The 16719-nt window shown below is 36.1% G+C and overlaps 1 protein-coding gene across 1 annotated transcript in view; it reads right to left on the minus strand.

The window, feature by feature from the left end:
• The window catches only part of LOC131033295 (uncharacterized), a 76646-nt gene extending 60252 nt beyond the window's left edge, over positions 1 to 16394 (minus strand). The window contains exon 1 of the mRNA XM_057964480.2: positions 15784 to 16394. Coding sequence (XP_057820463.1) covers positions 15784 to 16215 — 432 coding nt within the window. The 5' untranslated portion in view covers positions 16216 to 16394. The remainder of the gene's footprint in view (positions 1 to 15783) is intronic.
• Positions 16395 to 16719: the final 325 nt, after the last annotated feature.

Here is a 16719-nt window from a genome sequence, read left to right on the forward strand (position 1 = left end):
CCTGGGATCACAACGTCCACAGAGTGGCCGCAGAGCTCTGCGACCACAGTGTGGCCGCAAGGGTCTGCGTCCACAAGGTGGCCGCAACCTCCCCAATGGAAGCGCAGGCCTCCAAGGATGCGCTTTCCACTCCCGTGGTTGGGACGTGGGCCCCAAGGGTTATTCAATCTCTGTTTTTTTTTTATAAGAAAAAAAAAGATAATAACGCAGTTTAGTATTTATTTTATTTAAAACTTTTTCATATTTTTTTTATTGAAAAGTTTTAAATAGTATTTTTAATTATTAATTATTAATTAGTATATATATTATTAATTGTTAATTAATATATATATATATTAATTAATATTTAATTTGTATTTTTTTTTTGTATATATATCTATGCAAGGACATAACCTGATTTTGGAAAAAGGTTAAATTAGATATTTCAGTTCGAGGAAAATAGAAATGGTTTCTTTTGTTTTGTTGAAAAGAGATCGAAATTGATTATTTATTTTTTTAAATAAATATCAATTTTAGTTAATTAATATATAAATTAAATTATATTTTTTTTATATATTGTATTAATGTGATTTTGGTTTGAAAAATCATTGTGAAAGTATTTATATTACTTTATGCTGTAAATTGTATTATAGTTGAATTAGTAAACCATGGGCATCATGTATCTTAACAAAGTAGACAAATTGTAATTGATTTAGATCAATTAGAAAACTCGATCGATTTGTATTTTTAAGGGATATGGAATAATGATTGTCATTACAGATTTATGTCGATGCATTTTTAATTTTTTGTATTCGCATTTGATTAAAAATGGCAAGCCCTGGATTGTGAGTGTTGGACATTGTCATATGGTTATTTTGTATCTGGTTATGTCCTTGATCTCGAGTATTGATTGTTTTCATGTGATTGTTTTGCATTTGGTCATGTCCTTGATTGCATATGGAGTGTTGGATGTTGTTATGTGGTTGACTGTAGTTGGTCATGTCCCTAGTCAGAGAATCATCAATCAGTGCACCTCATGTGAGGACTTGTTTGGCCAAGTAGGTATTCCTACCGTATTGAACTCCGTAAACTAGTCCTTGTGTATACTTGGTTTTTGGAGCTTCATTTGATTGCGGTTTAGTGTCATATGAGAGAGTGGTTTTCCAGTGGGGGCCGCGCCCAAAGTGGTAGCAGGGCAACCCATCGGAAGTGTGTCTAAATAAATGATAACTTAATAGTTTATTAGGAAGTTTAGTAGATAAAAACACTAAGTAAGATAATTGTGCCTCACGCATGGGATGAATGCTAGTACAGACTCGGAATGCAGTGAGAAGGCCTGAAATGGCAAACCAACAACCTTGTCTTCACGAAAGGATGTGTTGCGTCCACATGAGACTTGGATGGGCCGGAGGTTCGAGAAAGATGGCCAGGGTAACCCAATGGATGGGGTCGGGACCTATGGAGACCTGCCAGGGTAACCATACCAAGCTATGTGATGGCACTCGTCCTTTATGTTCACTAGTGTGCAGTTTGTGTTGTCCTTGCTAGGAGTACTATGGTGGAGTCATATCTGGTTGTTTATGTCCTTGTGAGTAATTGATATTCATGTTAGACCATGGGTTGCTTATGATGGGTTGCGAGGACTTAGTTTCACGGGTGCTCTAGTTGTTCTTTTGTAATTGCTTCTTATCATGTTTCAGATGGATCCTTTTCATTCTTATGGGATCATTCATGTATCTTTTGAGCAGTGTGGTCATATGTATTATTTGTTTATGTACGCCTTATTGGCAGGTTGTAATTATGTGAACCTTATGTATTCTTCACCCTATTATTTATTAGAGGGGTCTTGCAGTTGAGCAGACCCAGAGATGTAGCCCATTAGGGGTGAAGTCCGATATCAATTTGGTGTTATGTGGTGTTTGTGTTCATATGTTTCCTTTTTATTTTGCATGTATGGATGGCATTATGGTTAAAATGTATAATGTGGATTAGGTGATATTAATCTTAAAGGCATGCATGAAGTTATTAAATGCAGTAATATGGATCATGAAGTATGTAGATTAGCATAATTGAAAGAATTCATTAGTTTTTAATGCAATTAAAGTATGTATGGAAATTAGATGCATGGCATATGTTTCAATGTAAGATTGGATGTAATGTATGGTTAAATTGTAATGGATGAACTTAATCATGTTATCTATATTTTTAACCTATCGGATAAATTTAACCATTGTTTTAGTATAATCATGTCATTAAGTTAATCAAATTAATTGGATTAATTAGCGTGAGTTGAGTTAAGTGCTGAATCAAATAATCACGTTGGGAAACCCTTTAGGTGTTAGTTAAGTCTTTCGTTGTGTAATTTGAACTTAATGTTAACTCATTGTATCATTATGTTGTTTTAACTTACTCTATTCTTGTGTTTTAGTGTAATCCCTTTGGGGTTTCCTGGCGGGGCATTACAGGGTGACTCGATAGGGTGCCCCTAGAGATCCTCTAACCTTATCCCCCTTGCCCTCATGTGGCCTGTGCCATCCATATGAGGTGGAATACCTGGTGAGGTGTCCTATAACCATTCCCCTCAATCTTGCCACGCCTATTGTAGTATCCCTGCCCTAATCAATTTCTAATCTCAGTTTGACCTTGGTTAGTTTATCATAATATAATGTTATAGTCAGATGTTTTGATTTTAGTGCATAAGTTGTTAATGTGGTTTTCGCACCAGTTTGTATGCAAGTTTATTAGTTCTCCTATTTCGTGCTATTACCTTGGGCTAACGCTTTCATTAAATTTATATATGTATGCATGTATGACTTTTGGTTGCAGGAGATTTCAAGTACAGTACCGCATGGGTGCAAGGTTCGTCTCCACCTGGGTTCGCAGGTTTGAGTTTACCTCTTTGATCCTTAAAGTTGGATTAAGTGGTCGTAATATCCTCGTTTGACCATAGTCGTGCTCAAGTGAGCATCATCATTCGTCGTCGGTATTCCCTTTGGGTTGGGTTTGCGGGTCGTCTGTTCGTTTGGCTTTCTTGGGTTGTGTGTTATGTGTGTGGTTTAATCAAGTTATTAATCCTTAATCTTTAATTTTATTTAATGTGTGTTTTCGCATTAGTATTTTGGGGACTAAATTAAATAGGCTCCATTTTTATGTGATTAATCGTTAATTGAATTGCTCAATTCAAGTTGGTGGCAAGTTCAATTAAATGGTTAATTTTAATGTTAAATTTATTATGTTTATGCTGTTGGAAAATAAAGATATAAATTTAATTAAAATAGAATTAATTTAATCCTATTGGCATTTTGGAAATAGAAAGGTTAATTTCAATTATTTGAGAAAATCAGTTTTAAATTGAAAAGCAAGTTTAATTTATTGATATAGTTCAAAAGAATGATTTTTGGAGATCTATTTTAAATAAAATAAAAAATTAAATCCAAAATAAAAAATTTAGTCAAACCTTTCCCATTTAACCTAGGCTTTTGGAAAAATATGGGAGGTGGATTTTTTTTGGAAAATATTTTGGGAAAAATATTTTTGGGATGAAAAATTTGGGGATTTTGGAGGAGAAGAAGTTTCTTGAGCCTACAGGTTGGGCTCCTCACTAAATCTTTTCCAGGATTGCTATATGAGGTAAGATTCTGGTTTTATATCTTTGGTTTCTTTGTTTATTAGAGTTTATTTGTTTTTTTTGGAACAAATCTGGTTGTGTTGTTGAAAATCTTATTTATTTGGGGAAAATGAAAGAAGTTGTAGATTAATTTCTGAAATTAAATTCTCCTTGCTCTCTTTCCAATCCCCAGATTGAATTTTGGTTGTTCCTGTTAATGCATGATAGCCTCGATAAGATAAATGATTGAATGAGAGATAAATGAAGTCTCTCATTCAAACATTTATTATCGTGAGGGGGCACGATCAAGGGATGTCTTGATCGGCCATGTCCAAAAGACATGGCCGGTCAAGGCATCGCTTGACCGTACCCAACCCACTACATGTACCAAATGAAATGTCTGAGAATGTACATTGAAATAAAAAATGCTCCTCCTCTCCTGCAACATAAAAGAAGACAATCAGATTTATACAACAATTCAGTGATAGATAATACATAGAAGAAGATAAATTTTAATTCTGATCCACAAAATTAACATGGTATCAGAGCCAAGTTTCCTTCTATAAAGCCTAACCGCCTGAAGGAAGAACCAATTAAGATCAAATTGATATCTCCTTGAAAGTCTCGAATATGGCCACATTGCAAGAACTTGTCCTCTCAAACTTAAACTACAAGTGTCCCTTGCTGAAGTCAGAAATTCAGACGTATGTTCAGAAAAATATGTTCTCTAGAAGAAACTCAAGATACCTTGTGATTGAGAGGGAGCTTACTAATCAAGATTGAGCACTTCTGAGGTAAAAATTGTAAATATTGATTATTATTATTAATACTAATAATTATTTTATGGGCCTTGTGTAAATCATAAGGAAGTGACGACTTCCAAATGATTTCCACTTGTATTTTTGAGGTTATTGAAAGGTGATGATCTTACAATAACTCAAGATTGTGGATAGAATCGCCGACTGAGGCAATCCACGTAAAAGCTTGTGGATAGAATCGCTGATAGAGGCAATCCACACAAGAGCTCATGGATAGAATCGCGGACTGAGGCAATCCACGTAAGAGATTGTGGATAGAATCGCCGACTGAGGCAATCCACGTAAGAGCTTGTGGATAGAATCGTCGACTGAGACAATCCACGTGAGAGCTCATGGATAGAATCGTCGACTGAGGCAATCCACGTGAGAGCTCATGGATAGAATCGCCGACTGAGGCAATCCACGTGAGAGTTTGTGAATAGAATCGTCGACAAAGACAATTCACATCTTGAAACTATGGTCCCAAGATAAGCATCATACGATTTATGAATATTGCTCCCAATACCTTTTACATTTATCTTACCTAGCTAAGAAGGATTGTTAATGCATGATAGCCTCGGTAAGATAAATGATTGAATGAGAGATGAATGAAGTCTCTCATTCAAACATTTATTATCGTGAGGGGGCACGATCAAGTGATGTCTTGATCAGCCATGTCCAAAAGACATGGCCGGTCAAGGCATCGCTTGACCATACCCAGCTCACTACATATACCAAATGAAATGTGTGAGAATGTACATTGAAATAAAAAATGCTCCTCCTCTCCTGCAACATAAAAGAAGACAAACAAATTTATACAACAATTCAATAATAGATAATACATAGAAGAAGATAAATTTTAATTCTAATCCACAAAATTAACAGTTCCCAATAAACTTTGTTAAAATCTCCATTGAATGTTCTCTGATTTAAGTTTTAATTTGGAGAAATTAGTTGTTTGAGTCAAGTTTGGTAGAAGGGTTGGGATAATGGATGTTAATCCTTCTTATTTTGCCAATCTGGTGTTTGTTTTTAAGAAATCTTTCCCTTCCCTGAATCTGGGCTTTCAAAAAAATAAAAATGTAAATTTAAGGAAACTTATAGTTTTCTGGAAAAAAAATTAATTTTTTTAAAGTCTCTATGAGACTGGTTTTTTTGACTGTGTATTTCACAGTAAATTAAATTTTAAAAAAAAAAATTAAAAATAAAAAATAAAACAGAAAACCCCATGTGGTAGGGAAAACCCCCACCACGTGGGGAGGTAGCACGCTACCAAGGGTAGCGGCTACTACCAATTGGTAGCAGCGGTGGCGGACTGCTACCAAAGGGTAGCAGCACTACCAATGGTAGCCGCTCTACCAATGTTTTTGTCCTTATGTTTCCTTTTTAGTTCTTGCATGTCTGGATGGCATTATGTTAGATGTATAGAGTGGATTACATAAAATTAATCTTCAATGCATTAATGCAGTCATCTTTTAATGCAGTAATTGGATCATGAAAGAATGTAGATTAGAATAATGGCATATATTCAGTTATTGTTAAGGAAATTAAATATGCATGGAAAGAACTCTTTAGTTTATGATGAAATTCAAGTGAGTTATAAAATTAGATGCATGGCTTAAATTTTAATGAAAAGTATGAATGAAGGGTATAGATAAATCTTAATGGATGAACCTTATCTTGCGATCTATATTTTCATCTTACTAAAAGAAATTATCCTTGTTTATAAAATTAGATGCATGGCTTAAATTTTAATGAAAAGTATGAATGAAGGGTATAGATAAATCTTAATGGATGAACCTTATCTTGCAATCTATATTTTCATCTTACTAAAAGAAATTATCCTTGTTTAAGAATTATCTCGTTATTAAGATAATCAGCTTATTGGATTAATTAGCATGAGTTAAGTTAAATGTGGAATTAAGTAATCACGTTGGGAAACCCTTTAGGTGTTAGTTGATGTCTTCCGCTATGTAATCTGAATCTTGATATCTCGTTGTATCTTAATGTTGTGTTTAACTTTTTTTTTAAATTATTTGCACTCTATTCTTGTGTTTTGGCTTAATCCCTTTAGGGTTTCCTAGCGGGGCATTACACCTATCCTACATCTCATGATTGAGCTTTCTTAATGCATTCATTTACCATGATAGAAAGCATGAGGATCATTCAAAATAGGGTGCCCTGGAAGTTTATCCTCTCTAAGCCCAAAGGCAGTACCCTTTGTACCACTTTCGCCTCAAGGGACTCCCTGGTCATATACCATGAGGTGGCATACATTGAAGATAACCCCAACACCGTTTCCCTACTTGTAATCCTCTCTCCCTCTATCATGGCTAGAAAACATTCAGAATATATGTAGGTATACATTTTTCATGAAATAAACTAACTGCAGAATATTAGTAAACAGATTTATATTTATTATAACATGTATGAGCAATCATATCAGCAATACATTGTAAATCATGAATATGCAGAATATCAGCAGTATTAATCATGAATATTCAAGATTGAATATATATCAGCAGTATTATTATCTTGAGAAATGACAGAGCTCTATCCTTCGATGTTCTCTTGGAATGGTCAGATAGTTGTATAAATAAATTTTCGAAGTGGGTGAGTCATATCCTTCCTAATAGCCACGTCCCTTAAAAAAGTGATGTCTCCTTAAATATGTCCGCTGACCCTTGGCTCATTAAATTGTTGTAAATATTAAACTCATGCCTTTTCAGGCATCGTGTCTTTTAGGAACTCTCAGCCATCGCACCTTTTTGGAGATATTCTGTTTAAATATTTTAGTACTTCAGATTGCTAATCAAGGGAACAAATGTCTTATTTGATTTTTGTTTTATTCTTATTTTGTCTTAACTCTATTTTGTCTTTTTGTAATTCCCTTTTGGGATTTCCCTAAATCTTGCCTTAGATTACTATTCTCAATTGATAAGGGAGGGTTAGAGAGAGGATTCCTTTATCTTCTTAGAAGGGAAAACAGTTTGCCGGTTCCTTTATTGTTTTCTGTTCTGCTAAAATATTCTCCCTTTTGATTCTTTTTTCATTTAGATCAGAATGTAGATCGAACTTCTGTATATATCTGCATATTAATCTATTTGTATGTGTTTTCAATCTGCATATTAATCTACTTGTATGTGTTTTCTATCTGCATAAGGAATTCACTGGTAATCATACCCAGATGCTGTTATAAGCAATCAGTCAATTTCGGTGTGGCTTTCTGAAGGTATCTTTAAGTTTGATCCGCCTGTGATGTTGATGTAATTCTGAGTGTAGTCTATTTCTTTCCAACTGATTCATGTATTATGGATTAAGTATGAATGTCATACATATTGCAGTCTATATTAATATTACTACTGAATTTTGCATAAGAACATTATCAGGCTTCATATATTAAGCATACATATTAAGCACATCCCCAACCAAGAACAAAGATGTTACTGCCCGTAACTTAATAACAGTTCTGATTTGATCTGATCAATGGTGATCTCCTTGGATGCTTGGATTCCTTTCCTCTATATCTCTCAATGTGAGGGAGAGCTCACACCTCTTCACCATGTATGCCCTTTGGCAAGAGGCACACCCTTTCACCATCAGCACCCTTTGAAAGAGTGCAACTCTTAATTATTTCTGCCTTTTTGAAAGGGACACAACCTTTCACAATCAGATCTGCACTTTTATTTAAATTAGATCTGCACCTCTGATTCCCAAATTATCCCTCTCAAATGAGGTTCTCTTCTCCCTTTTATATCACCTGTTTGAGGGAGTCACAACTTTTCATTTCATGTCTTTGACCATTCATTAACTTAATTTAAATTTAATTATATACTTTTATATTTTTATTTTTATTTTACTATTATCATTTACCATTAAATTGTATTTCAAAGTGGGGACATTACACTTTTATGGTTTTATCTTATTCTATATTTATTAAATTAAACTGGCTGCGTATTATAAATGTTCTTTGTAAAACAAGACCGCTGCTGCTTTATGCATAACAAATAGCTGTTTATTAATATTGATTATGTCATCTCTGCTTTAGTAATATAATTGCTGCTCTACATATGTTTCTGTACATTGATATGTTAGTATTTTGCTTCATTTTTCATGTGATGGAGATCTATCAAGGAGCGGCACGGCAGTTTTTGTTATTTCTCTTGACTATGCGTCCATAATAGTCTTATGTGATTTGTGTCCCTCATAAGGTAATCAATCGATAAGGTTATGTCAAGTCATGGTTTGTCCATTTTGTATGTAAACACAAGTATTGCAGTTGCTATGTAACAAGTTCTTTTCTATAATGTTCTCTATTATGGATCTATGGTGTCTACAAGTTTTCATTTAGTCTTATTTTGTTGTCAATTTTCTTGTTATCATCAAACAATATATTTTTTTTTAAAATATTGATAGTAAAGCAATAAGTAGCTAGAGTTTTCGACGGAGGCATAAAGCATTGGCTCTTTTCCCTTAAGGATGCTTGTGAGCTAAGTTGCAAAGTTTGATATATTTGATTATAATTATAAAAATTTGAAATCTAGCAAACTTTATAAAAAAACCGTTAAATTTATCCTAAATCACCATTCAGTTCATACACATGAGACTATACAAGTTTTTAAAGGGAAAAAAGATATAATTTGTTGAAAAAATGCTTTTTAATTAGGGTTTACATTGTTTTCCTATAGATTGTGCCCCGTTCTTTACAAAAACACATCCCATTTACATTCAACAGCCATGTTGTTCATGTTTAAAGACTATTAGTGTCTTGATATAGTTTTTATTTTGTTTGTGATCCATCACTGCTTCGGATAGTCTAGTGTCTTCTTTCTCAATTATGTCTTTTATATTGGCCTATAGAGTATTCTTGATCACGTTGAAGGTCTACAACTATAGTGGCCTATATAGTTGCTAAAGGTGAAGATGACCACTAGCATCTCTAGTCATACTTCATTTGCAATGGCACTAAAGGTTTGTATCGATAGTGGCATCTAGAGGGTCTAGAACAATGATGTCGAGTAGTTGAGAGGTAAGTATGTCTTTCATCACACGTTTTTACTTTTCTTTTTAATTTTGCAGTTTTGATTTTTGTTTTTGTTTTGATTTAGATTTAACTTTTATGAAATCTTTAATTAACACCTAAGGGGTTTTATGCAATGTCCCCGCTTTGAATAGGATTTAATAATATATAATGACAATAAAATTAAAATACAAAAGCATAAAAAATAACATTTAAATTAGAATATAAAATTAAAAAAAAAATTAAAATTTAACCAAGTTAAAGAATGGTCAAAAGACATAAAATGAAAAGTTGTCTCCCTCAAACATGAGATATAAAAGGGAGAAGAGAACCTCATTTGAGAGGGGAAAGGGAGGAGAAAAGAAAGAAGGGAGCATGTAAATCAAGGAAGAGTCAATGAAAGAAGGAAGGAATGGGAAGTAAATAAGAAAGTGACTCTTCCAAAGGAGGGCAGAAATTATGAAAGGTTGTGACTCTTCAAAAAGGTGGTGATTGCGAAAGGTTGTGACCCTTTTGAAGGGTGGTGATTATGAAAGGTTGTGACTCTTTCGAAGGGAGGTGATTGAAAAAGGTTGAGACCCTTTCGAAGGGTGGTGATTGCGAAAGGTTGTGACTATTTCGAAGGGTGGTGATTGTGAAAGGTTGTGACTATTTTGAAGGGTGGTAATTGCAAAAGGTTGTGACTCTTTTGAAGGGTGGTGATTATGAAAGGTTGTGACTATTTTGAAGGGTGGTAATTGCAAAAGGTTGTGACTCTTTTGAAGGGTGGTGATTATGAAAGGTTGTGACTATTATGAAAGGTGGTGATTGTGAAAGGTTGTGACTCTTTCGAAGGACATGCATGTTGAAGGGGTGTGACTTCTCATACACAATGGAAGATATAAAGGGAAGGAGGTCTCATTTGAGGGGAGGAAGAGAGAACAATTGGGAAAGAATATATTATTTTAAAAGGTAGCAATGAAGGGTGGTGACCCAATTCTAATGAAGGGTGGTGAACCAAGTCTTATGAAAGGTGGTGACCCTTTTACCAATGAAGTATAAAAGAGATCATTCCAATTATTCAATGATCACTTATAAATTACAATTCCAATCATTCAAATCAAGCAACAATCAAGCAGCAAATCATTCTATCAAATCAGCATACATTCAATCGTCATTCACCAATATATCAAACCAACTTTCATTACAATATCACTCACCAATACCTCAAATCATACAATCAAAGGAATTCATTCAATCAATCAATTATTTATCAATCATTCAACCATTGAAGGATAGAGACTGGATGATTACTAAGATATTGACACTCAATGTGGAATCATATATTATGTTTGTGGTATGGTTTACATCCATGATATAGTAACTATGTTTATATCTGCATTCTCCTAATTGATATATACTGCTGCTTATGATTATTTAATATAGCATAATGTTACTGTATACCTACTCCTACATATATATATGACAAATCATCTGCTACTGATAAGATTGTTTAAATATGTCCTGAATATAAATGACTAGAGACATTCTGTAGTTAATTTGTTTTGTCTGAGACTTGTGTAATCTTCTTATGATCTAAGTGCTTCTCAGACATGATAGAGGATGAGGAGCTTACCAATAGGGGAATAGTGTTGGGGTCACCTTCCAGGCATGCCACCTCATGGTATATGACCAGGGAGTCTCATGAGGCCAAAGGGGTATGAAGGGTACTGCCTTTGGGCCTGTGAAGGTTGGACTTTCTGCGCACCCTATGGTAAATGTTCCTCACAATCTCCATCATGATAAATGTATGCCTTAAAGAATATTGAATCATAGGAAGTAGGATAGAAGTGGCAAGATCGAGGGGAATGGTGACAGGACGCCTCACTAACTAGGTATGCCACCTCATATGAATGGCACGGGCCACATGAGGCCAAGGGGGACAAGGTCTGCCCTTGGGCCTGTGATAGAGGGTCTCTAGAGCACCCTATCAAGTCATCCTATCTTAGACTCCCAATGATTGAACCTTCTCAAAATAAGGTTAAGCAATCTGTGATTGGATCTATACTTTTAATATATATACATGTTGTTACTTCCCAAATGAAGTTATCTATTTTTATGAGTTATGATTATGAAACAATCTCTAACTTGTTTGGAGGACCTCCATCGAAATAAAAGGTATCTCTAACCCTGTCTTGTTTTAATTAAATTTGTGACTTAGGGCAGAATTTGAGTATTTATAAAATTGGGAACATTACATTCTATAGGACCCCTGAATAAAAATAAAAGCATCATAGATACAAAGTATAAAACTATACACTTAATATAACACAACCACGGAAGGGCAAAAACAATATAATAGTAAAAAAGCCAAAAGCCAATAAAAACATCCACAAATAAATCAAAACAGACAAGAAAAATTAATCTCGCCATCACCAATTGTTACAAAGCTATCCCCCAATCACCAACACTCTAACCTAAAGTGCTACCGCCCAAACCTTCATTAGCAAATGCACGCTCTTCAACAGCAAAACCAGTTCCATCCTTAACCCTAATGACAATTGATTTAGGATCAGCCAGGGAGATATTGCCACAATTCATCAAGGTCGAGAACTATGCTCCATGAATAACATTAGTGCATTGCACCAAATGGGATAGCTTTAAGATATCCAAAGATGGCAAAGTAAAGCAACTTGCCACATAGGACCTCATTCAAATGAGCCACTAGAAGATGCTTGATCTGTTGTTTTTAGATCAGACTGATAGCAATAACCAGAAATAACACAATGAACACACAAAACACAAGAGTACCCTCAGAAAACCTCCCTCTTGGAGGTAAAAAACCCAGCAACAAAATCTCAACTTGTATTAGGCAATAATCAGACTGTGTCTTTACAATTTTGCTTCAACACTTGAAGCAATATGAACAGCAGAATATAACTTTACACTAGAGCACACAATAGCATGAACAGCACCATGAAAATCTGAGTTATAACAAACTTATCTGCAATTATCCTTGACTGAGAATTATGCCCTAATCAGAGAGGACAATTCGCTGATTAAGGAGTCTTGTAGCAGACCATGAATGAGATTCGTTGTTCAAGCACAGATTCACTGACCTGGGAGATGAGTTTGCTGATCTTGATAATGCAATTCGCTGTCTTAGAGATGTATTTGCTGTCTTGGATAAATTTGCTGCTGAAGGAGGATGTAATTCGCTGACTTAATGTGTGTCTTGATGCATGAATGAACCTTGCATATATATGTGCCTTGACCTCATTGTACAACTCAGGTCGGCCTTGCAAATAATAACAATAATATGCTTGGCACCCATTATAGGGTCAGCCCTATAACCATTTACAAGTTACATGTTTAACATAAGGTCAGCCCTATTCACTTACAAGTTACATTTGCACATTACAAGTTTCATCGCCCATTATAGGGTCGGCTCAATTCACAAGTTACATCACCCATTTAAGGTCAAACCAAAATACAAGTTACATATTGATTTTTGCACATTAATGTGACTAAGGCCGATAGACCAATTAGTCACCCATATGCTATGTCGACCCTAGAAGGAATCCGACCTAGCTACAAAAACATCAACACTCCCTCTTAGCTAGGGAGGAGTCCTTCTCAATATCTGAGTCACATAGTGACATCACCATGGCTACTCCCTAAGGGTGGGTCCATCATGGCTACACCCAGGAATGAAAAAACAAATGAACACAAGTGCCCATCACAGAATCCTCAACGTGATGTCATCTCATCATGACGTTCACCATAGCTACTCCCAGAGGGTGAATAAACATATGTGCTAAGTCATGAAATCTCTCACATGACATCCACAATGGCTACTCCCAGAGGGTGGATCCACCATACCTACTCGCAGAGGGTGGAACAAGGGCTTTCACCTCAAACTTCTCTCGCAGAGAAGAATGCACTAACAAGGGCTTGCACCTCAAACTTCTCTCGCAAAGAAGAATGCATTAACAAGGGCTTGCACCTCAAACTTCTCTCGCAAAGAAGAATGCATTAACAAGGGCTTGCACCTCAAACTTCTCTCACAGAGAACAATGCATTAACAAGGGCTTGCACCTCAAACTTCTCTCGCAGAGAAGAATGCATTAACCAAATCTTCAAGACGATGAGGCTCCCTTTGAACTTGAAATGTCAGGCTCCCTCTAAAGCTGAAATGTCATTTCCTCCTTTTAGAATAAGAACCCTTATGAATTGACATTAGACCTTGGCTCCTCCTGAGGTGTCCCTATGTCAATTTCTGCAAAAGAAGCTAGATGAGTAGACCTAAATTTGCAATCTTGAGCAATGTGGCCATACTTGTCACACCTAAACCATTGAATGTGAGATAAATCCTTCTTCTTTTTTGGTTCTGAAACATAATCCGGTTCTTTGTCTTTATCCCTCTTTCTTCTTTTGCCTCTTTCCATAGAAGTCTGAGTAGCAAGGACTTGATTTTCCACACCATAATGGTTACGCCCAATTCCTCTTGTTACCAACCTTGACTCTTCTTGAATACAATCAGCTCAAAGGCGATCAAACTTGGGTAACTTGGATCTCCCATTGATGCTTTGAATGAAGGGTTCCCAAGTTTGAGGGAGACCATTAAGTGCCATCATAACAAGATCTCTGTTAGCCATATTGTCCCCAATAGTGCTCAACTAATTTCTCAAATCAGTAATCTTCATAAAGAATGAGATGATTGATTCATCTTTATCCATTTTTACATTGTGAAGTTGTTGCCGTAAGGCGAGAGCTCTGTTGGTCTTGTTACAAGTGTGATTGCCGTTGCACCAAAAGATCGACCTATTAATGCCTGGTACAACCACTAGACTTATAGAATCCATAGGAGGCAGTTAAGCCATGTCACAAACCCAAACACTGCATTGCACAACACAAGGAAACCAAGGGCGCACACCTTGCAACAATCCCTCCAGTGCAAGTGAGGGGTTTGAACCTGTGACCAAGCTCTGATACCACTTGTTACAAGTGTGATTGTCGTTGCACCAAAAGGTCGACCTGTTAATGCCTGATACAACCACTAGACTTAAAAAATCCACAAGAGGCGGTTAAGCCATGTCACAAACCCTTGCATTGCGCTACACAACACAAGGAGACGAAGGGCGCACACCTTGCAACATGATCACCTTCCACAAGTCCAAACAAGGTCTACACGTTGTCCGCATTGCAATGCATCACCAAAATTATTTTAGACAATAGGCTTTATTCATTCATCAAACTTCACCACCATTATCAAGGACTAGAAGAAGCAATGTTGGGTGCTTCACTACATCCTAAACCAAGAACCACGCAAGAACCTTAACCAAAATACTTTTCACCAAATTTAGACAAATTGCATCCAATGGAAATTTTTCCTCAACCAATGGTCTAAGACTTCCCCTTGGCTATAAGGGTTGTAACTTGTACCTTTTACCACCACTCTATTGCCTATAACTTGTAACTTTTACCACCACTATACTACCTATACATAGAGCAAGCAAACAACCTCACACCCACTAGAAACATTACAACGTGGTCACAAGAACAACAAACGCCATGAAAAAACATCCCAAGTCGCAAAGAAAAAAAAACCCAAGACATCACCAATGGAAATAATCTCCATAGCTAGCAAGCATAATCAATGTCACACATGAAAAGGGGACTAGGAAATGCTACACAAAAACCAACTATTATGATTCATAAACAAGGCACATGGTCGAGAGAATGAATGCAAAGCACCTTCATGAAAACATTAACACAACAATAAAGGTAGACAAGTACTCCTAAAAAACCTGGCTGATTTGGAGCAAGTGTTGCCAATTGCCACATCACTAGACAAACCTAAAAGAGTCTCTAGATTAACTTCCTAATTTGCAAGGAAATCACAGACTCAATTGCATTCCTAAAAGCAATTGAATGAAAAGAAGCTAATGACATAAAATTGGGAACAACATAACTTTTGCTTCGTCCAACAATCCACAAAGCTGCCAATTCAAACACAAACCATGAGAGAAGCCAATTTACAACACTAAACTGAAGAATCCAATAAGAGATCGTGAATCATCACTTCCCAATCCACAACATTGTTCAATTTCACACAAAGGGAAAACGAACCACCCTTAATCAAACAGCCTTTTATGATCAGTTTTATCTTTGAGCATGAGACCAAGTTAACTCCATTTGTATCCATCTCTATGTTTTTAAGCCGAGGGCCAATTGGTTGGGGCAAAACTTCCTGCCCATCCCACAGAGAAGTTCCGAAGGGTGTTTACCATTGGCAGGACTGGGTAGCATGATCTAGGGTTTGAAACCTCAACCTCTTCAACTCGAAGTAAAAAAATTCAAAGAAATTCATAACACAGGAGAAATGCGGGCCTACATACCTTCAAGGTGGCAAATAAAACCGATTGATCTTCAACCAGACACTCTGTAGAGCTCGGTCGCGCATCAGAAAACACCGCGATCTTGCCATCATTTTCAACATTTAAAGCATGAGCAGAGCCCTCGTCTCTAGAATTAAGCTGTTGTAAACCCTCGCCCTGTTTTTGGTTAGCCCCAAGTCCTGTTTCTCCGTCGGCTGGAATCTCCGAAAAACTCTCTGCCGTAGAATTTTCGTCCCTAACCTGCAGACAAGTCCTCTTTCTTTCCGACAAACCCTTCCCAGAAACCGAGCTCGAGCATTTCACCCCAACACCACTCGCATTCTCTTTATTATCACCATTTCGCCGTCTTCTTTTAGATGAGCTCCGCAAATTCATATGGCAGGAAGGAGTGATTTCTTCTGTAGATGTGTGCCTGCTTCTTGGATATCCCATTGCTTCGAAATCATTATCCAGATCCAGAAGTCACATAACATAAACTCCAATACTCTCGTTGTTAGTCTGAAGATTTTCGTCTGCTAACACCTTCAACCTTATAATTGCTATTGGAAAGAGATTAAGGAAATTATAATTAAGTTACACGAATTAGTTAAGATGAGCGGCAAAACCGTTGCAATTTGAACTTGTATGGCACTTTCCATTTATTTTCTTTCGATGTTGAAAAAGGAGTGGAGGAGAGCGGGGCTCACTCCATATGCTCCAGCACTCTTACATTCTTCTTAAATTCTTGACATTGGTTATTAACTTGTGAACTTAGTTTATTTACAAGATATGTGATGTATCAATGTTTTACAACAATTTTTTTATTATTATTAAAAAAATTGATCTTCAGATTAGTATGATGCAAATAGGTATTTCAAGAAGGATATTTCTCAATATATCTTATATATTATTTAATATGTGTATGGATTGGTGTTGAGCCTCATCATTATATGATTC

Source organism: Cryptomeria japonica, chromosome 6, assembly GCF_030272615.1.
Source record: "Cryptomeria japonica chromosome 6, Sugi_1.0, whole genome shotgun sequence".
NCBI lineage: Eukaryota > Viridiplantae > Streptophyta > Pinopsida > Cupressales > Cupressaceae > Cryptomeria > Cryptomeria japonica.